The 23009-nt window shown below is 40.6% G+C and overlaps 1 protein-coding gene across 2 annotated transcripts in view; it reads left to right on the top strand.

Annotated features, from left to right (window-relative positions):
• SCP2 (sterol carrier protein 2) overlaps positions 1-23009 on the top strand; it is a 111733-nt gene that overhangs the window by 82952 nt on the left and 5772 nt on the right. The window contains exons 13-14 of one of the 2 annotated variants that reach the window (XM_032844169.1): positions 9095-9197; positions 18235-18364. In XM_032844169.1, coding sequence (XP_032700060.1) covers positions 9095-9197; positions 18235-18364 — 233 coding nt within the window. The remainder of the gene's footprint in view (positions 1-9094; positions 9198-18234; positions 18365-23009) is intronic. The other variant, XM_032844170.1, reaches the window with a different exon arrangement.

Here is a 23009-nt window from a genome sequence, read left to right on the forward strand (position 1 = left end):
GAGCAGGGTCGAAACAAAGTGCTGCTGACCTAAAACTACTTCTCTTAGACCTGCCAGACAGAGTGATTTTAAGTTAGGCAAGTTCACTTTTTGGTTTCTTTTCTCAAAACTGCTGTCTCCTACATAGCCTCCCAAGCTTCTGAGGTTGTTTGGAGAAAGTTATTAAATATGCTAATTGGCTCTCTGCACGTTTATGTTTCTGAATGGCGCTAAGCCCTCACTGCTACTAGAATCCCTTTTGTCTCTTGCTGATTTTATTCCTGTCCTTACCAAATGCCTGTGCTCCTCAAATTTCCAAGCACTTTCTGCCCAAGCCTTGTTCAGGATCCCTGAACTTCCTTGCTCTCGTCTCAGAAGTGCTCATTCATCCTTCCCATAGGCAAAATGTCCCTCTTCCTTTCCAAGGCCTGGATTGCTTTTGTTTCCAACCAAGTTCTGTAACTTTGTTCCAAATATTAAGTATACCCTCTCCCTTTTGAATCTTTCTATCTTTGCTTTTCTGTTGACTCCTTTCCTTCTGTTAGCAAATATGGTCAGGTCTTACATATGACAAAATTTTACTTTTCTTCTTGCCTTATTTTCTTTTATGATGATCCTTTTATACTGGGACACTATTTTTTTGGTCCATGCTAAAATAATTATCTTAGGGTCTAGTTTTTGACCTCACCACAGAGGTCAGGTAAGGCTAACAGTGATCTGATTATGAAATGTTCCTGTCTTTGTTTTCTGTTCTTGTTCTCTTTAACCTTGATGTGGCTGTCAACACTAATTGGCTTCCTTTTTCCTTCTGAAATTCTTGGTATTTATTTATTTATTTTTTCACACTTTTGGTTCCACAAAGGATATGTTGACACACTTCTTTTCAGAATCCATTATATTTGTATGTTTTACAAGCTCTCGAGTCTTTTCTGTCTGTCCTTTCACTTTTCTTTCTCTGCCTGGAATATCATTTCTGTTGTGAAAATTCTATCATTGAAGGCCCATCTCTGGTACCATCTCCCTCTGAATATCCACAACACTTTGTACCTCTTGGACCCATACCCAGTCCTGGCTTAGTTGTAGTATATCCACATTTTTATTCCCCTTATATGAAATCCTTGAGGCCTAAGGCTATTGTGACTTCATTCCACCCCTGCAAAAATCTCTGACATAGTGAATGTTCCTTGAACTGAATCAAATCAAATGTTCAAATGTTGAATTTTCGAGTTGTCCCCTAAAGGTGTTCATCAGTCTGTACTGTCTTCTAGAATTTTATCCAGTTCATATTTGATGTTGAAAACCCTCAGTAAAAGCCAAACTATAAAGAGCAACTGGAGTCAGCATATTAGTATAGTGTCCAATTTGCCCAGATTAGAAGTTTATGAATTTGGGGCAATACATTCTATTTTAAACATGGAATTCTCATCGTTTTTTTAATTTCAGGAAACTAAGTAATTGGGAGGTTCAGTTGGTTCAAAATAGCTACAGTGATATTTGTGGGAAGGCAGAAGTATGAAAAAAATCCAGATGATACACAGGTTTCCCCTGCTATCCAAAAGTAGAGCATTCCTATGAAATTTTTCTTAACCCCAAATGGTGTAAAGTGAAGAAGCAGTTACCATTAACTTAATGGAAAAATTCTTGAGTGTTTCCCAGATCCCTGGAATAACCTCTCTTATGCTTTTCTGATACTTCAAGCGCATTTTGCTAATGGACGAAATAAATTGAGATAAAGCACAGATGCTCATAGACACAGTTCAAAGCTGTGGCTCCCTACTGAGTGTAGTTCTTGGGGAGAGAACTTGGGGGAGGTGCCACTTTCCATCTACACATTGCATCTACAATGGCTCTTGCAAAACAAACATTGAGCCCTATTACCTCTTCTTACTTTTTTTTTTTTCTCTTTTTTGTAAAAACCAAAATCCTCTTTGGATTTCTTTTGTTTAGCCAAAACAGATACTAATGTAGGTCTTTCGTAGAAGCAAAGTGGTGTAAGATGAACTTTTGAAAAGCCAGGGATACCGGGGTGCCTGGGTGGCTCAGTGGGTTAAATCCTCTGCCTTCTGCTCAGGTCATGATCTCAGGGTCCTGGGATTGAGGGGCATCGCATCGCATCGGGCTCTCTGCTCGGCAGGGAGCCTGCTTCCCTTTCTCTCTCTGCCTGCCTCTCTGCCTGCTTGTGATCTCTCTCAAATAAATAAATAAAATCTTAAAAAAAAAAAAAAAAGAAAGAAAAGCCAGGGATACCTGTACAAATGACTAATAAGAAAATACTGAAGGTGTTATTGAGAGTCTTAATGATACAACATAACTCACTACAAAGGCCAAAGTTGGGAAAATGATTCTGAATCTAATGGTGCAAATATTTTAAAGCAAGGTTGTGGTTTTGTTTTACACAAGGTCAATTTAAGGTACTCTTTTAGGGTTCCCAGATCCAGTTCCATCATGGGGAATGGGAGTTCCCACTAACTGTCCCCAAACACCAAGGAATTCTCAGATACCTGTAGGTCTGAATTCAGCCCAGTTCTGACGCTGTCTACCCAGAGATAGCATTGGATTCCACAGGTTAAGGGTTCAGCCCCACAAAACTGGCCCCCACCCACCACTTCACATGCGTGACAAACCTCAAGGCTATTACCAATGCTTTTGACCAACTGGCTACAGGTTGGGATTCCAGTGACTCCTCCTAGTGCCTCACAGAACTCAGAAAAACACTTACATTTTGCCAGTTTATTAAAGGACATGATAAAGGGTACAAATCAGTAAGATGAAGAGATATATAGGGTGAGGTCCCAAACAAGAGAGGTTGGGGCCTGGCCTGGTGGTATGAGGGAGGGTTCTGGTTTCCTAAGTGTGGAAGCTCTCTGAAAATCTGTCCTCTTGGTTTTTTGGTTTTTTTTTTTTTTTTTTTTTTTTTTTTAGGCTTCAGTACATAATTATGATTGACCAAGCCATTGGCCACTAGTTCGTCAGTCTCCAGCTCTTCTCCCCTCCCTGGAGGTAGTGATGTATGGTGGGGTCCATAAGTCACCTCAGTAATAACAAGACACTCATTTCACTTTTATGGCTTTGGAGCATTTTCAGGAACTGTGGATGAAGACCAAATAAATCTGAGAAATACATTTTATTCATCTGAATGACCAAATAATATTTCTTATAAGTCATTATATTGCCAGTAACCTTTGCATATGATCTGATTTACGTAGCTTCTTAGTTAACTAACTTTGATGGAGCAACTGCTACATGCTTAGGCCCTCAAGAACGGTCCTCTGTGTGTGTGGGGAAAGCAGACATAGTTTCTTCAAAATGCTGTTGAAACCCAGAGGGGGAGGGGGGGGAAGAAACCCAGAGGAAAAATTATTACAAAGAAGGTAAATTTAAACCAGGTGACTTGGATTGCCCAGCAGAAAGGTAGAGGAAGGGTACTTCAGGCACAGAGATTTGAGGTACAGGGTTGGGTGAGTGGTTGTACTGTGTGGGTACGGAGTAGATTATTTTGTGTGTGCCTTGGTAGATGAGCAGAGTCAGTAGTGTGTTGGTGACAGGAGATAGAGTTGTAACTTGATTGGATTATGATTTTGAAACCTTCAAATCTTCTACTGGGGAGTTTGGAACGGAGCCCACAGAATGAATTCTATCAAAAAGTCATGTGGTTATATTGCCCTTTAAGCAGATCAGTCTGGCATTAACTTTGCACCGAATGGTGGAGAAACCAGAGGCCAGGAATCCGTAGGAGGCAGTTGCAGCAGTGTGGATAAGAAATGTTCAGAGCTGTAGTAGGAACTGAGAAAATGAGGAGATGTCGTATTTAAGAGCTGTGACCAATTGCATTTAATTTAGAGTTAAACTTTAATTTAGATCAGTTTTGAACAGTATTTCTTTTTTCTGCTACTACTTTTTGGTTTTGAGCTGTATCTTGGATAAATTGAGGCCTGCTGAGACTCCTAAATTGAGTATGTTCAAGTTGCTATAACAAAATTTGTCCTTGGCCCCCTAAATTCATGTCTTTCTCATGTCATCAACTCAAAATGTCTCTATTTCTCTCTCGTCTTCACTCTTTCAATATAATTTGACTTCTACCTTCCCTCACTTCTTCAAATTGTTTTTGTCAAGGTTGCCTGTACTCTCCATGCTGCCAAATCCAGGAGGGTATTTGACTATTGACAGCAACTGATGCAGTTTATTCCTCTCTCCCAGATTTTTTCTCCCTTCTCAGCTTCCGCAACACCACGCTCTTCTGGTTTTTCCTTTTGTATCATTGGCTGCTGCTCCCTCCTTCCATAGGGTGTTGTCCTGGGCTCTCTTCTTTCTCTGTAATTTCCTCAAGGCAAGCTTATCAGTTCCCATGGGTTTAAATACTTTAATCATATACATGGTTACCCCCACTTTACGTCCAGCCTCAACCTCTTCTCTGAGCTCCAGACTCATATCCAACTGCCTTCTTGTCTCACAAACATCTCATACACCATGTACCTAAAGTGGAACTTTGGTCCCCTCTCTTCCCACTACATTCTTCCTTTTGTCATTGCATGGTACTGCCATTCCCTCAGTTATTCAGGAACCGGAAGCATACTTGTGCTTTCCCTTCACCCTTAGCTCCCCCTCATTTCTCAGTAAAGAAGGCTATGGATTCTATCTGTAAAATATACTTGAGCACCTGGGTGGCTCAGTGGGTTAAGCCTCTGCCTTCAGTTCAGGTCATGATCTCAGGGTCCTGGGATCGAGCCCCGCATCAGGCTCTCTGCTCAGCAGGGAGCCTGCTTCCCCTCCTCTCTCTCTCTGCCTGCCTCTCTGCCTACTTGTGATCTCTATCAAATAAATAAATAAAATCTTAAAAAATATATATATATATATATATATATATACACACACACACACACACACACTTGAATCTACTTTCCTCTCTCCATTTCCACTAGTGGACTACCTCCACTATAGTCCAGACCACCCTCACTTCTTACCTGGACTATTCCAGCAGCCTCCTAACTATTATTCCCACCTCTGTTTTCACATCCACCCACTCCCCTCGCCAGTTCATTCTGCATGCTGTTGTTAGAATCATAAAACAAACTACAGTTGACCCTTGAACATGGTGGGAGTTAGGGGCGCTGAGCCATTGTGCAATTGAAAATTCCCTGAAGCAGTTGACTCCCTACAGACTTAACTGCTAAGAGCCTACTGTTGGTTGGAAGCCCTACCGATAACATGAAAAGTCGGTTAACACATATTGTATGTTATATGTGTTATATACTGTATTCTTAGAGTGAGTTAGAAAAAAGAAGGTGATACTAAGAACATCATAAGGAAGAGAAAATATACCTACAGTACTGTACTATATTTATGGGAAAAATCCACATCTAAGTGGATCCATGCAGTTCAGAACTGTGTTGTTCAAGGGTCAACTGTATTTCACTTCCTTAATCATTTCAGTAGCTTCCCAAATTCCCTACTTTAGCCTGTATGATCTGGCCCCTGCCCAGTTCTCCAGTTTGATTTCCTGTCACTCACCCCGCAACTTACTGTGTTCTAGTGACTGGTTTTGCTTTACTTTCTTTTAACATATTAAGCTCCTTTCTCTCTTAGGATCTTTGCAGTTTCCTCTGAATAGCCAGCTCTTTTCCTTGTTTAAATAAGGTCTTAGCTTAAATTCAGTTGCTCTGAGGGGTGCCTGGGTGGCTCAGTAGGTTGAAGCCTCTGCCTTCAGCTCAGGTCATGATCTCAGGGTCCTGGGATCGAGCCCCGCATCGGGCTCTCTGCTCAGCGGGGAACCTGCTTCCTCCTCTCTCTCTGCCTGCCTCTCTGCCTACTTGTAATCTCTGTCTATCAAATAAATAAATAAAATCTTTAAAAAAAAAATTCAGTTGCTCTGAGATTTCATTCCTTGACTGCTCTCCCTGAAGTCGGTTCCTCTTTTTGTTTGCTTCCTAATACTTGGAGTTATTTTGTCTATTTACTCTTTTTTCTCCTTCACTAGAAGAATATCAACTCAGAACAGGGCTTAAGTCTGACGTGTTTACCCTTACACACCTGCTACCTTGAACAATGCTTGGGATGTAGCAGGCACTCATTAGATATTTATGAAATGATAGAAGGAAGGAAAGGAAGGAGAAAGGAGAAATGGTTGGGGCAGATAGGGAGATAAGAAAAAGAGAAGGAAGGAGAAAGGATAGAGACAGAGAGACTTAACACCAAGAAACTGCTGTATTCTTGACTCCTTCAAATATATCTTTCCTGTGTTGTCCCCTTCTGGGTCCCAGCCACCACCAGCCTGCCTGTCGTATGTCAGAGAAATTACCTAACACCCTCCTCCTCCTCAGACCCCTCAAGTTTCTATCTATATCTAACACATGAGGCTTTGGAGCCCATACCAGTCATGCTCTCACTTTTTACCATGGGCCGGGAGCTCTGCTAGGTGTCTCCCCCGTCCCAGGATTCTGTATAATTAATTATGCCAAGTCACTGGCCCTCTCTACCTTTTTCCCTCCCTCCCCACCAGAGGTGAATAGAGCTGAAGTAATTTACTCAGAATCACATAGCTAGTGAGTGGAGGCAGCTTGGGATTCAAACGCAGGCCTTTGTAGCTATAAAGACTATGTTCCTTCTGATGAAGTTTTAGAATAGTGGGTGAAGAGGTTCAGTGGGGTGGAGTCCGGAGCCAGTGACCAAGAAGGATTTCTTGAGACATCTTTGGTGCAGAGTGGTGGTTTATTAAAGCCCGGGGACAGGACCCGTGGTGGAAAGAGCTGTTGTTCCCCAGGGTTGTGAGGGGTGGCCGTTATACTACTGGCTTGGAGGAGGTTAGGAAAAAGGGAGGTTTCAAAAGAACTTTCATGTGCTAAAGAGGAAAAAGGGAGGTTTCAAAAGAACTTTCATGTGCTAAAGAGGACCTACAAGATACCAGAGGCCTTGAGGCCGTGCGGTTGTCAAGGTTTTTCCCTCTAGCAAGGTTTTAAAGAATGTCACGTAATATCCCACCCAGGAGTGAGGGGTAGGGGAAGGTTGAGCAGCCAGCCTTTTCTGTTCCCTTATCACTTCTGTTATATCAGGTCATTGATCTATAGTTGTTCCCTAACTAGCAGACAACCAATAGGCAGATGGTTGCTAAATTCCTCTCTGTGTCTCAGGTAAAATGTAAATCTTGAGTCCAGCCTCTTCTTGTAACTGTTCCAATCACTGTTTGGGCTGCTGCCATAGCCATTCCCCAGTCTCCCTGCTGCCCTGTTTTGCAGCCTTTCAATTTTCTAGCTGGCAGCCAGATTTGTTTTTTTAAAACATATAAATTGTATCTTGCTATTCTGTATCTTTTTTTTTTTTTTTTAGATTTTACTTATTTATTTGACAGATATAGATCACAAGTAGGCAGAGAGGCAGGCAGAGAGAGGAGGAAGCAGGCTCCCAGCTGAGCAGAGAGCCCGACATGGGGCTGGATCCCAGGACCCTGAGATCATGACCTGAGCCGAAGGCAGAGGCTTTAACCCACTGAGCCACCCAGGCACCCCGCTATTCTGTATCTTAATACTGTATGGTCCTTCTCATTATATTTAAAACCCAGACTCCTAACCATAATCTCTAAAGCTCCTTATTATTTTGTTCTGCATGTTTCTGTGACCTTAGATCCTTCTACATCTCTGCTCTGCGCCAGTCATACTGGCCTTCGTATAGTTCCTTTAACTGCGAAGCTAGTTTTTTCCTCAAGTTTTTTATACTAGAAGTTTAGGACTGACTGGCTTCCCCACCTAAATTTTTACATGGCTAGCTCATTTATGGGATTGAAAACCTAATTTAAATATCACCTCCTCAGAGAGGCCTATCTGACCAGGCTATCTAAAATAAAACACCATAGAGGAAGGGAGGGAAAAATAAACTAAGACGAAATCAGAGGGAGACAACCATAGGAGACTCTTACCTGTAGGATGAGGGTTGCTGGAGGAGAGTGGGTGGAAGGATGAGGTAACTGGGTGATGGGCATTAAGGAGGGCACCTGATGTAATGATGCATACAACTGATGAATCACTGACCTCTGCCTCTGAAATTAATAATACACCGTGTGTTAATTTAAAGAAAATAAATAGAATACCCAACATATACGTATACTTTCTTTGTATCCTCTTAACCTACCTTATTTTCTTCATGGTGTTTTAGAAGGAGAGAAAGAGAATGGGGGGGTTGCTGACTGGAGGGGAGCAGAGGGAGGGGGAGCAAGCAGGCTGTGCTCTGAGTGCGGAGCCTGATGTGGGGGCTGGATCTCATAACCCATGAGATCATAACCTGAGCCAAAATCAAGAGCTGAGCACTTAGTTGACTGAGGCACCTAGGTGCCCCATTATTTTTTCATAGTAACTGTATTCTTTCTTTATTTTTTTAAGAGTTATTTATTTGAGAGAGAGAATAAGTGTGCCTACAGGAGTAGGGGGAAGGGCAGAGGGAGAGAATCTTCAAGTATACTCCCTGCTGAGCTGGGAGCCTGACAGGGGCTGGATCTCACAACCCATGAGATCATGACCTGAGTTGAAACCAAGAGTCAGACGCTCAACCAACTGAGCCACCCAGGTGCCCCTATATCCTTTATTTATTTATTTATTTTGCTTGTTCATGGTCTCTCTCCCCAACTAGCATATAGGCTTCATGAGGGTAAGTTTCTTTGGTTTGCTATATATATATATATATATACATATATATATATATATATATATATTTAAGATTTTATTTATTTATTTGACAAAGAGAGATCACAAGTAGGCAGAGAGGTAGGCAGAGAGAGAGAGGGAAGCAGGCCCCCTGCTGAACAGAGAGCCCGATGTGGGGCTCAATGTGGGCCTCGATCTTAGGACCCTGAGATCATGACCTGAGCTGAAGGCAGAGGCTTAACCCACTGAGCCACCCAGGTGTCCCTGGGTATTTTTAAGGACAATGCCTAGCACCTAGTAAGCATTCAGTGTTTGTTGAAGAAAATGGGAAGAAAAGCTGAATTGTTTTGTGGACTTAATTATGATTTTCTCTGGGTAAGAACCACAACACCTCTGTTCTTAGAATGTTTTGGAAATTACTACTCTTAAATGTTGAAAAACGTAGTATCTATATGACTCCATGGATTGAAGTTGATTCTTTTCCCCAGTTCTTTTAGAACTCATCAAATTGAGGCTGTTCCAACCGGCTCTGCAGTTGATGGATTTAAGGCAAATTTTATCTTTAAGGAGATTGAGAAGAAGCTTGAAGAGGTAAGTGAGATTTATACAAAATACTGCCAAGAGGACCTTGAGGCTAGAGAAAGTGGATATAGATTTCTGGTGTTGTCATGAAATGATACAAGTTAAAAATTTATATGATACTGTCAAGTATTGAGTTTATTTTAGATTTCTGAGTGTCTTTTAGTTTCTCTGTAATTCTGATAAGAGTGCATTTCAGGGATGTACTAATCTCCACACTTGAGTTCTAAAAAGAACTATGGTAAAATGCTGTGACAATCTGAACTATAGAGGAAAGACTAGTCCTTTTCCCTTGTTTGTGTGACAACCACAGTTACACAATTCCAATTATACATCTGTTAAGCTGACCAAAGTGGGCTGAAGTAAAAGAATTCAGAACAGTCGAGCTGTGTATTTCATCTGTGCTACAGTGTGAAAGGCATACATTGTGCATATGTCCTAACTCCTTCATTGTAGCACAAAGAATTTATTAACATCTAAGGTGATTGGTTGCATTGTGAGTGGAAAACAGTTAGTGCGACTGATGTGTCTTCACAAAGAACCCTGTATTTCTAGGATTTTCATGATCACTGACCTTCCTGTGGTAGAGAGGAACAGGTTTGCTGGTTCTGGGCAGGCAGGCACTGGTCCAGGAGCTACAGACCTGTCCTGTCACCATCTTGTGGGGATACACCTACATGGGGGTTTATACCATGGGGGTTTTAGAACCTGCTTTTTTCTCTTGACAGTGTTCCATCCACATAAATATAAATCCTTACCATCACTTTTATTTGATTTTATTTAAAAGATTTTATTTATTTATTTGTCAGAGAAAGAGAGAGCGAGTGAGCACACTCAAGCAGGCAGAGTGGCAGGCAGAGGTGGAGAGAGAAGCAGGCTCCCTGCCGAGCAAGGAGCCAGATGTGGGACTTGGTCCCAAGACCCTGAGATCATGACCTGAGCCGAAGGCAGCAGCTTAACTGACTGAGCCACCCAGGCGTCCCTTTACCATCGCTTTTAATGACCACCTGGTACACTTTGAATTTATGTGTCATCTATTTAACTAGCCTCCTGTAATGAACATTGCTGCATATGTCTAGCTCATTTATGGGATTGAAAATTGGGGTTTCTCTGGTAATCGGTCCCCAGCTTTAAGCACTTGTTCCAGCCAGATTAATCTGAGAGATAAGAGGATGACAGAGGCACCTCATTTCCTCACCACACAGCCCCCGCTGTGTGCAGAACTCCTGCCAGGGCAAACCAGACATGGTTCTGCTCCCCAAGACGTACCCACGTCTCATCCGCGGGGATATCCCCTCAATGGGTACTTTGGCTACTCATGGTGTGGATCTGCTGCCTGGGCTGCCCTTCAGTCTTTTTTTGCAAGTAGAATTTTGCAGTAGAATAAATTTTGCAAGTAGAATAGTGGTATAGTAAATGTTCTTTTTTACTCATCTTTAAGTACTTAATGCCATGATCATCATAGCATAAATAAAGGGAAATTATTGAGTTGTTGGATACGTGTATTTTGTATTTTGGTATGTATTGCCAAGCTTCCACCAAAAGAGGGTACTGGTTTACAAACTTAATAACAATTCATAGGAGTGATTGTTTTTTCCTTATACCTTCTCTGGTGCTGTGTGTTCGCTGGTCTTTTAAAAATCTTTGCCAATGTCTGGGGCGCGAGGGTGGCTCAGTTGGTTAAGCATCTGTGTTCGGCTCTGGTCGTGATCTCAGGGTCCTGAGATCGAGCCCTGCTTCCGGCTCCCTGCTCAGCAGAGAGCCTGCTTCTCCCTGCTTGTGCTCTCTCTCTCCATCAAATAAATAAAAATCTATTTAAAAAATTTAAAAAGTAAAAATCTTTGCAAATCTAATAGAAAAAACTCTCATTATTGGGTTTTTGTTTGTTTTTTAAATAATCTCTACCCCCAACATGGGGCTTAAACACTTGTCCCTGAGCTCAAGAGTCACATGGTCTCTTGACTGAGCCAGTCAGGTGCCGCTCTTGTTATTGTTTAATTACTTACGTTATATATGTCCACTGAACTGAAGTTGGACTCTATCAGGGCTCAGCTTGATTTTTTTTTTTCTCGCCCCCAATATTTGCCTGCAGAGCAACCCATAGGATAATTGCTTCTGCCAAGTTGTCCTGTTTTTTTTTTTCCCCCAACTTTATTCTGTCCAAAAATATCAAATAAAAAAATTAGAAGAATTAGAGAGTATCTGGTAAGCTATATGTCAATCATTGAATGCTTCATTATTCAGATTAACAAAGCAGTGCTGTTTTTATTTCACAGTCTTCTTTTAGCTTTGCAATTCATTCCTCCGGCTCCCCTTTTAATTCTTTTCTCCTCCCTCTGTAACCTCACTTGTGGGGACCTTGCCCGCTTGTTTCCTTCCCACGACTGTAAGGTTCCTAAATGTTTGTGAGGACTAGAAAGTGAAAGTCTTGGAATCTTTTGTCAATTCATGCATTTTCTGCATTAGCAAAGAAAATCTGGCCAGAGATTTTATTTCCACTTTTGTCTGTTAGCAATACCCATTGCCCTTCTTTGAATTCTGTCTAAACTTTTTGTTCCAATTAAGTTTGAGACAGAACCTACTCCTTGACCTTTTGCCTACTCAGAAAGAAATACTTTTTTTTCACTCAAGGAGACACTTAGAACTTTCTTAGTATTAATGATCTTTAGTTTCGTAACAAATGTGTATTTTCTTTCCTCTTTTAACTCTCTCCCTGTCCATTTCCTTACCATGTCTCACTTCTTCGATGAAAAATATTATAAGAGGATCAGATCTTAAAAGTAACAGCAAGTGTAAAATTAATCTACATCGGTTTTAAGGAGGTGGGAGGAATTTCTCTATAAGTATGCCAAGTAGAATTTCTGAATGTTTGCTGGAGTTTTCCTGCTCTGACTTGTTGGTGTCTGTTTCTGAGGCATTATGCATGCAGATGTCATGGATACACCTAGAAATAGTCATTCATGAGCTGCTGGCCTCAAAGTAACCTGGCTTTTGGATGGCCCACCACACCAGGATTATTAACCTACTCTTCTAGATTATCTTCCAAGAAACTTGAGGAATAAAAGATCTCAAGGAATGTGGAGAACACTTAAAATTCATTTATGAAAATACACTGTTTTCATGGGCTTAAGTTGGAAGTATTGATGTAATCTACGTTGCAGTGTGGTATGGTCAAACAACATGAGCACTGAATTTGAAGTTAAACCAAACTGGGACTGAGTCCTGGTTGTACTATTTACTAATTGTATGTCCCTGCCCTTCAGGGAACAGAGTTCAGTGGGAAGATAGACAGGGAGAGATATTCCCAGGAAATAAAAATACTGCTTTAATAAGAAACATGGATGCATGTGCAAAGGGCTATGAAATTGTCCAGTACAGGTAGAAAAGCCTTCCCAGGAGAATTAGCAAGTGAGTGAGGACTTGATGCCGTTGGGGTGGGAATGTGAATAGGAGGAGGTAAGTGAGCTGGGACAGGGCATAAGCGCATGGACAGGGCATGGAGACACATATGTTGATGGAATTCAAGATGATCGGTATTGTTGGAACATAAAGCCTGAGGAGGATGAAAAAAGTGGGAGGATAGGAACAGATACATATCCCTCAGATTATGAAGACTCCTGAATGATACGTAAAATCCTCCCTCCTGTAGTCTCTTGGGAACCACATTTAAGAAATTCACACCTGGAAGTGTTAGATGGCTTATGTTCGTGTTAGATGGGTTATATTAGATGGGTTACTTGGAAACAGGTTAAAGAATAGCCCAAATGGTTCTTAACCTTTATGAGCCTCTGGGGCGCCTGGGTGGCTCAGTGGGTTAAAGCCTCTGCCTTCGGCTCAGGTCATGATCTCAGGGTCCTGGGAACGAGCCCCACATCGGGCTCTCTGCTCAGCGGGGAGCCTGCTTTCCTTCCTCTCTCTGCCTGCCTCTCTGCCTAATTGTGATCTCTGTCTGTCAAATAAATAAATAAAATCTTAAAAAAATAATCTCTATGGGGCTGTTATTATTAAAAAAAAAAACAAACAAAAAACCTTTATGAGCCTCACTTGTTTTTTCTGCTCAGTGAGCTAATATTAGTACCTGTCCAACTACTTACAAGGTTTTATGGAGATTAAAGAAATAATGTATATAAAAGGATTTGAAAACTTTATGGCCCTAAAAAGATTATTATTGTCATTAATAATTTCTCCTAAAGCTAACTTATAATAATTTGAGTGAGATATTTTAAGGGAAGCCAAAATAAGAGAATTTCTCTTTAAAAATCTGACAAGAGGGGGGCACCTGGGTGGCTCAGTGGGTTAAAGCCTCTGCCTTCAGCTCAGGTCATGATCCCAGTGTCCTAGGATCGAGTCCCGCGTCAGGCTTTCTGCTCAGCAGGGAGCCTGCTTCCTCCCTCCCTCCCTCTCTCTCTCTCTCTCTGCCTGCCTCTCTGCCTACTTGTGATCTCTGCCAAAGAAATAAATAAAAATCTTAAAAAAAAAAAAAAATCTGACAAGAGGGGCACCTGGGTAGCTCAGTCCTTAAGTGTCTGACTTCAGCTCAGGTTATGATCCCAGGGTCCTGGGATTGAGTCCCACATCAGGCTTCTTGCTCAGGAGGGAGCCTGCTTTTCCTCTGCCTGCCTCTCCCCCATTTTATGCATTCTCTCTCCCTCTCTGAGAAATGAATAAATAAAATCTTTAAAAAAATCTTAAAAGAAAAAAAAAGTCTCACAAGAACTTTCGCTTTCTAGGTTTAACTGGAAAATATTGAGAGTTAATTCCAGGACACCCACATGTAAGAAGTGCCCATGTGATTGTTGAGATAAGTAGGCCTAAAGTAAATATTTTCAGAATAGCTTTAGAATAGCTTCTTGTTTCTGAGTAGGTTCAGGTATGTTATCTAGTATATGAAAAAGATTGACACATCCATTAGGGTGACCAACATTAAAAAGACAAAAGCCTGGGTGCCTGGCTGGTTCAGTCAGAAGAGCATGTGACTGTTGATCTCAGGGTCATTAGTTTGAGCCCCATACTGGGTGGAGAGGTTACTAAAAAAGAATTAAATAAACCTAAAAATATTAAATAGAAAATTAAATAAAAAGACAAAAGTCTGTGGGGTGTAGAAAAATTGGAACCTTCATTCATTGCTGGTAGGACTGTAACATGGTGCAGCTACTTTAGAAAATAGTTTGGTAGTTTCTCATAAAGTTAAACATTACCTTATGACCCAGAAAATTTCACTTCTAAATATATACCTAAGAAAAATTAGAGCCTGTGTTCATGTAAAAAACTTATATACAAATGTCCATGGAGTATTATTCATAATAGCTAAAAAGGGAAGCAACCAGCAACTGATGAATGACTAAATGAAATATGCCACATCTATAGAATGGAGTGTTATTTGGTCATGAAAAAGGAATTAATTACTGATACATATTTCAGCATTTGGTTAATTGAAAGATGCTAAGTAAAATGACAAAAGACCTTGTATTGTGTGATTCCACTTAAGTGATATGTCCAGAATAAGCAGATCCACGGAGATAGAAAGTAGATTGGTGGTTGCCAGAGGCTAGCAGGAGAGGAGAAGGGGGACGACTACCAGTGACTGTGAGTTTCTTTTAGGGGTGATTAAGAACATTCTAAAATTAGATAGTGGTGGTCGTTGCACAACTTTGAATATACTAAAATACAAAACACAACAAAAAGAAAGAACGAACTTAGGCCAGGCTCTATGCTCACATAGAAACAGAGGTTGGTATCTGATAATCAATCTATGCAAGTTTCTCAAGGATAATAATTATTTGAGTATTTCAGGTACTTATAACACAGTGCCTAAACATATCAAACAGTTAAGTCTTTTTTAAAAGAATGAGTATGAGACAAACCATAGGAAACTCTTAACTCTCGGAAACAAACTGAGGGTTGCTTGAGAGGAGGTGGGTGGAGGGATGGCGTGACTGGGTGATGGGCATTTAGGAGGGCATGTGATATAATGAGCACTGGGTATTATATCTAATGGATGAATAACTGAACTCTGCATCTGAAATTAATACGTTAACTAAACTAATTATTAACTAATGATATGTTAAGTAATTGAATTTAAATAAAATAAGTTAAAAAATAAATGGATATTATACTAAAAGGAAAAATCTTGTGTCTAATTGCAGGAATGTAAGGCTGAAATAAAGAAGGTGGGAATAAAAACCATTAGAAATTATAAAAGGTAGTCAGTTCTGAAATAAACATTCTAGGATTAATATGTTTTTTATATATTTGCAGTAACCCACTCATGAAATGGAATAAAAATATTAAGAGCCATATAAAATATAAACACCTAAGAATAAACTTGGTAAGAAATGTACAAAAGCCTGTATGGGAAAAAATTGACAAAATACTGCCAATGGACATAAAAAAAAAAAAACAAAACTTGAAGATATACCATATTCATGGATGGGAGGACTTAATATTGTAAAGACGTTCTCCCCTAAACTGATCTAACAGATTTTATGTAACCCCATGTAAATCCAACAGCATTTTGGTGGGGAGAAGAACTAACTAAATTATTATAATGTACGTGTATGAAAAAATGTCCAAAACAAGTCTAAAAATATTTGAAAGAAAGGAATTATAATGGGGATTTATTTTACCAAAGTATAAAGTACATTATAAAGCTATAACATTGGCATAGGAATAGCACACATATCATACAGTAAAATAAAAACAGCAACAACAACAAAATACTAACATTGAGAAGTTACGCTGTGCTTTGTGGGTCTTTAAATACCATACAATTCTATGACAGTAGCTATTGTCTTCTCAGTTTCACAGATAAGAAGAAAACTGAGGTTCAGAGAGGGTTAGTAACTTGCTCTGGGTTATGAAGGACATGGCAGAGCAGGAATTCAAACCAATGATGATTTCAGATGCAGTGTTATTAATTAGTAGTGTTTAATTCTAGGAATTTAAGCTTCAATTAATGAGGCTATGTAAAAATATTTAGATGTAAGAATATTATTCTTAGCATTGTTACAAGTCCCAGAAGTAAGAATCTAAATATCAAGCAAGAGGGGCGCCTGGGTGGCTCAGTGGGTTAAGCCTCTGCCTTCGGCTCAGGTCATGGTCTCAGGGTCCTGTGATAGAGTCCCACATCGCGTTCTCTGCTCAGCGGAGAGCCTGCTTACCTCTCTCTCTGCCTGCCTCTCTGCCTACTTGGGATCTCTCTGTCAAATAAGTAAATAAAATCTTAAAAAATAAAAAAATAAATATCAAGCAAGAATATTGGTTAGATGAAGTATAGTTCATTTACACAAATGAAGACTGTATGTTGTCATTTAAAATTATGTAGAAGAATATTTAATGACACAGAAATTAGGATAGTGATATGAAACATAAAAGTGGATTATAAAACATGTATGTAATAAATATGATCCCATTTATGAAAACATATACAGAGAAAAAAGATAGAGGGGATTTATATCAATATATTATTTTCTCTGAGTAGTAAAATCATGAATTATTTGTATTTTCTTTTTGCTTATCAACAGAAAATGTGTGTGTGTGTTTTCTTTTAAGATTTATTTATTTATTTTAGAGGGGACAAGGGGAGGAGCAGAGGGAGAGGAAGGGAGAATCTTAAGTAGGCTCCACATGGGGCTCCGTCTCACAACCCTGAGATCATGACCTGAGCTGAAATCAAGAATTGGATGCTTAACTGATTGAGCCACCCAGGCACCCCAAAAATGTGTTTCTTTAAAGAAAAGTAATTGCAGGGGTGCCTGGGTGTCTCAGTGGGTTAAAGCTTCTGCCTTCAGCTCAGGTCATGATCTCAGAGTCCTGGGATTGAGCCCCACATTGGGTGCTCTGCTCAGCAGGGATCCTGCTTCCCCCTCCCTCTCAGCCTGCCTCTCTGCCTACTTGTGATCTCTATTTATTTATAAATAAATAAAATCTTAAAAAAAGGAAAAGAAAGAAAAGAAAGTAATTGCAGTAGAATTACCATTTTTAATTTATTTTTTAAGAAACATATGTGAGGGGTGCCTGGGTGGCTCAGTGGGTTCAGCCGCTGCCTTTGGCTCCGGTGGTTATCTCAGGATCCTGGGGAAATCTCTGCTCAGCAGGTTGTCTGCTTCTCTCTTTCTCTCTCCCTGCCTCTCTGCCTACTTATGATCTCTCTCTGTCAAAAAATAAATAAAATCTTAAAAAAAAAAAAAAAAAAGGAAACATATGTGAGCTTGTTGTCATCCTTTCATTTTTTTACCCTGCCAGCTGCCTTAGCTTAGTTAGTCCCCTGTGCTTCCAGTTATCCCAGTGTTGTCATAATGATTGTAGTGATCATATTGATCATTTACCCTTCTAATTCCTGCTTCTGTATTCTCAGTACTTAGAACAGTGTCTGGTGCCAATCATTGTTGTGATCAATAAGTATTTCTGTAAGGAGTGATGAAAGAAAAAGTAGGAATGAAGGGAAGAGGGAGGGAGAAAGGAAACCAGCCTACAGAGATATGGATCTGAAGTTACCTTTTCAGTTTCATTCCCTTAAGATTCAAAAGCAATTGGTGGTTGGTGTATTACTTGTATAATTCTTTATACTAATCCAGAAAAAATGTTGTCAGCTCCCTCACCCCCCCTCAGAATAAAAGACTGCTCTCAGAACTCCTTTGTTTTGATTGTGGGAAACCAGAAACGCATGTAAAAGAATTTACCTGCTTTAAAAAAGAAAGAATGGGGGGTTCCCACATTTAGACAGGCCAGAGTGAATCTTTAAGAAATTACTGAGATAAGGGAAAGGTACTTACAGAACCTACTGCTGTGCAACCTGCATTCTCCCCTTTCTTCCACCAGTTGTATCCGGAAAGCTGAACTTAACAAAAGATTTGGCAGACGAGGGAGTTGCCGCCTCTTGCTGTTCAGATTTTTCTGGGTAAAAGATCCTGAGGGAGCTTAGGGACTGCTGCTGGCCCCGCTGCCCACGTCATGTGTCTGTTTAAACATTCAATTTAGAGAAAAAGCCAGAGAAACAAACATAATATAATTCCAATGTTTTTTGTTTTGTTTTGTTTTTCCTTTCCAGGAAGGGGAAGAGTTTGTGAAGAAAATCGGTGGTATTTTTGCCTTCAAGGTGAAGGATGGCCCTGAGGGTAAAGAAGCCACCTGGGTGGTGGATGTGAAGAATGGCAAAGGGTCAGTGCTTCCTAACTCAGGTCAGTGCCCTGACACCTTCATTTATAGAAGCCCTGATGTATGCAAGGGGAAACGGGGGTCTGTTTTGGTGTTTCCCAAAGGGCTGGCTTCAGAGGTGTAGGACTTTGTTAAAGGAACAAGTGTCACAGCTGTCTCCTCCCAAAGATTGGGAAGCTCCATGATAGAGTTGCCAATTTTAGTCTTTAGAATTAGACAAACTTGGGTTGGGGTCCTGGCCTTGCCATTCACTGATTCTGGCTTTGAACAAATTATTTAACTTCTCTGAGCTTCAGTTTTCTGAACTGTAGATGGGAATAATAAATGGTATCTATTTCATAGGGTTGATGCCAAGATTAAGAGACTTCTCTCTGAAGTGTCCTGTAAAGCACATGCTTCCAGGACATGGTTACAGGGCCTCAGACGTCCTGTATATACTCAGTCTCCACTTCCTCTCATCCCAGCCTTTCTTGAACTCGCTCCAGGTAGCTTTGATCCGCATTCCTGTTCCAAAACTGTTCTTGTCAACATCACCAGTGACCACCATGATGCTAAATTCAGTGGTTCATTCTCAGCCTTCATATTATGCTTCTAGTCTTTCCTCTTACCCACTGGGTAAGTGGATGTTCCTTCCTGGCCTCTCTTCCTGTTTTCTCCTCATCTCCAAATTTCTTAATGTTGGCATCCTCTAAGGCTCAGTTCTATCTCCATTCCTCCCTGGGGATCCCCTCTAGTGTTGTACTTTTAAAGCCATCCCTACCCTGTTGACTCCCGGGTATCTTCAGCATGGACTCAGCCACTGAACTCCAGGTGTATAACCAACTGCTTAATTGACAAGTTTACTTGGATACTTGATAGGTATCCTGAAGCTAATATGTATAAAACTGAATTCCTGATTTGCTCCTACTCCCCTTTAATTATATATTCCTCCCATCATCTTCCCCATCTCCATAAATCGGTTCTGCGTCCTACTAGTTCCTTGGTACAAAAACCTTGAAGTCCTCATCAACTCCTCTTTTCATAGTCTAATCCATCAGCAAATTCTGTTTTCCTCTACTACTACCACCTTGGCCTAAGCCTCCATCATTTTTTTGCCTGGTCTCCCTGTTTCTAACCTTGCCCCCTACAGGTTCTTCTCCATGCACCAGCTGGAGTTACTGTCTGTCTGTCTGTCTATCTAGAAACTTAAGTCAGACTGTGACTCTCCTCTGCTCAAAGCCATCCAAAAGCTTTTAGCTCACTCAGTAAAAGCCAGAGTTCTTATATTGGCATTATGTGATCTGGCCCCACCTTTCTCTGTTTTACTACTCTCCCTTACTTTGCTCCAGTCACCCTGGCCTCTTTGCCATAGCTGAAACATGGGTTATTCCCAGTTTAGGAGCTTTCTACTATATTTCCTCTGCCTGGAATTGTCTTCCCTTAATATTCTCATGGCTTGTTCCCTTATTTCCTTTGGATCGTCACCCAGATGTCACCTTCTCAGTGAGCCCTTCCTTAACCTTAATGCTTTTATTTTATCTGTTTATTTAAAAAAATATTTTATTTAATTATTTGATAGATAGAGCACAAGTGGAGGGACAGCAGGCAGAGGGATAGGGAGAAGCAGGCTCCTTGCTGAGCAAGGAGCCCAGTGTGGGGCTTGATCCCAGGATCCTGGGATCATGGCCTGAGCCAAAGGCGAGATGCTTAACTGACTGAGGCACCCAGGCGCCCCAGCCTTAATGCTTTTAAATCACAGCCCTGTTAACTATTCCCTCTTATCGCTTGCTGCCTCATTTTTCTTTATAGCACTTACTGCCATCTGATATACTCTATTTTACTTGTTTCCTTTTTGTCGTTCTCCTCCACTTGAATTGTAAACTGCATGAAGACAGAGCTTTTTGCCTGTTAGGTTCACTGCTACATTCCCCTTGCCCACAGTAGCACCTGATACATGGTGGGCCTTCAGTGAAATAAATAATTAAAAAATGAACAGCAAAATGAATGAATGATGCCTAGTAAGTATTCAGCAGGTTACATTTTGTATGTTGTATTTTATGTTCATTTCTCTTGTTGGATTGCGTGCCTGGGGCAGTTAAAAAATAGGATGTATTGGGACCACCTTTTTGGAAAGCTTAAAATACCATGCTATGAACTTTGAAAGTGATTTGATATATAATCAATCCAATTAAAGCTTCGTAAGTGTCAAAGTGAAACTCAGGACTGTGTTTTAGAGGATGAAGCTGGTGCATTAGATCTGATGAATTGGAAAGGGAGAAATTAGATGTAGAGGGAGCAGTTGGGAGGATGGATGTTGCCACCATCTGAGTGAGCAGAAAGGATAACCTGAATGTTGGCAGTAGTAAAAGAAGATGCTGTTACATTGTAGTTACCAGGGTATTGGGGTAAAGTTGATGGGACCTGGTAACTATGTAGGAGAAGGAAGTCTCTTAAAGATGAGAGAGTTTTGTTACTGATAACATTATTGAGGGAGGTCCTGGAGGAGTGGATGATGTCAGGAGCACAGGGGGAAGGAGAGTTAGCTTTAGCAAGTAGCAAGGAGGGATGATACTTCTTTCTCTGAGAGGGTAGATAAATATTCAGAGGCATTTTGAGGTAGAAGCGAGGTTGGCAGAGCTCTTGGAATAGAGTTTAGAGCTTGGAGACACGAGAAAATGTTGAGTGGCGCTGAGTAAGAAATCAACTAGAGATTCAGGAAGGAAGGGGCAGTAGTAAGGGCATCTTGTGTGGGCAGAATGGTAATGTGGTGGAAAGTTCCCGAAGTACATATAGTTGCTTTTTTTCCCCTCAAAATGAGTAGGCAGAACAATAACTATAAATTTGCACTTTATGAGTTGCCACTCTAATGTGGTATAGGAAGAAAAACTGAAGCTTCATCTAGATTTAAGCTTTTAAAAATAAAAAGAACTTTTAGAAAATAGTTATTTTAGGATTACATTCTGATACTCCCAGGCAGATGATAAGGTGATATTAAAAAAAAATTCTCCTATTTTTTATTACTGTTTGTTATGAAAGATAATAAGCTTATGGAAAGCTATTAAATAATTTCAAAAGACCTTACTCCCTGTATATGTATTCTGGCCGTGAGCTCTTCCCATAGTAGGTGCCCCATCCCAGACCTGAAGGGATTTTACCCTGGAGCAAGGTAATTTCTGCTGAAACTGACACTTGTTGGCAGCTAGGAGTGGCGTTGAAATAGGGACTTACCCAGTAAAAGCCACCACTGGAAATAGCCAGCTCCGTTTACATCAGCCAACAAATGCCCATTTGTTAGAGATCAGCTATGTTAAAGCATTAATATCCTGTCCTAGTTTGAACTAGCATCTTAAAGAGAATTGCTAGTTCTTTTGGCATGTGCACAGTGTTGAGAGGTTTACTTACTGCTGACGAAGTCAGATTTCCTTAAAAGTATTTCATTTGCTTATATTCTAAGAGTTTGGTAATGATGATTATATTAAAGATTTTTAGATTTAATATACATTTTTCATACTCTTTTCCTCCTGCCTAGGTGTCTTTGTCTATGAATTCTACCCCTCCCTCCTCTCCTTTAAAGCAACTCATACAACATATCTCTAGAAAGCCAACTTTGATTAATCTTAACATGACACTTTAGCTTTCACTCCTTTATTCTGCCCTGTCAGCATCGACTTGAGTTCTCAACTCTGCCCCTTTATGGGCAACATGATATAGAAGGCCTCAGCATCTTGTATCCCCAAGGTAGAGTAGAAAGAACATAGCCTTTGGAGATACCCAAACTGGGCTCGGACCACAGCCCTGCCACTTATTAGGTATATACCTTCTCTGAGTCCACTTGTCTCATCTAGAAAATGGTGAGAATAATTTCTATCCATGGAGCTGTCGTGGGCATTAAATGAGATATGTAAAGCACCTTAGCATAGTAAGTGCTTAGTAAGTCATTGGTTCCTCCCCAGTACATATATTAAACATTAATTTTGCTTGAACACGTGAGACTTGTCTTGAAACTCTGCAAAAGGGCTTGGGGAACAGAGAAAGCATCTAGATTCATCAAATACTTTTGAACTGGTGAAGGCCCAGTTAAAACTGAGCTATTGGGGCACCTGGTGGCTCATTTGTTTAAACATCCCCCTCTTGATTTCAGCTCAGGTCTTGATCTCAAGGCTGTGAGTTCAAGCCCCACTTGGGGCATGGAGCCTTCTTAACAACAGCAAACTGAGCTGTTCAATCTTTGTATCCTTCCTGTAACAAATCAGAAGCCATAGCGCTTGGGAGTAATGGGCTTTAGCAGCAAGAATCTGCTTTCAGATCTAGCTCCACCTCTTCTTCAGCTGTGTGATTGTGAGCAAGTTCTTTGAGCTCTCTAATCCTTATAAGTTGTTACAAAGATCAAATGAGTCCATGGAGGACAAGTGAGCAATAAGCACTGATAATTACAGAAGTAGCAGACTTTCCTAAACACACCTTTTTTTTTTTTTTTTTTTTTTTTAAAGAGAGGGGGAATGAGGGGAAGGCAGAGGGAGAGGGAGAGAGAGACAATCCTAAGCAGGTGCCATGCCCAACACAGAGCTCTACGTAAGGCTCGATTTCCCAACCCTGAGATCATGACCTGAGTCAAAGTGGAGAATCAGACACTTAACTGACTGAGCCACCCAGGTGCCCCTAAACTCACTTTTCAATGACTGAGAGTCC

This window comes from Lontra canadensis, unplaced genomic scaffold, assembly GCF_010015895.1.
Source record: "Lontra canadensis isolate GAN:19392208 unplaced genomic scaffold, GSC_riverotter_1.0 scaffold148, whole genome shotgun sequence".
Classification (NCBI taxonomy): domain Eukaryota; kingdom Metazoa; phylum Chordata; class Mammalia; order Carnivora; family Mustelidae; genus Lontra; species Lontra canadensis.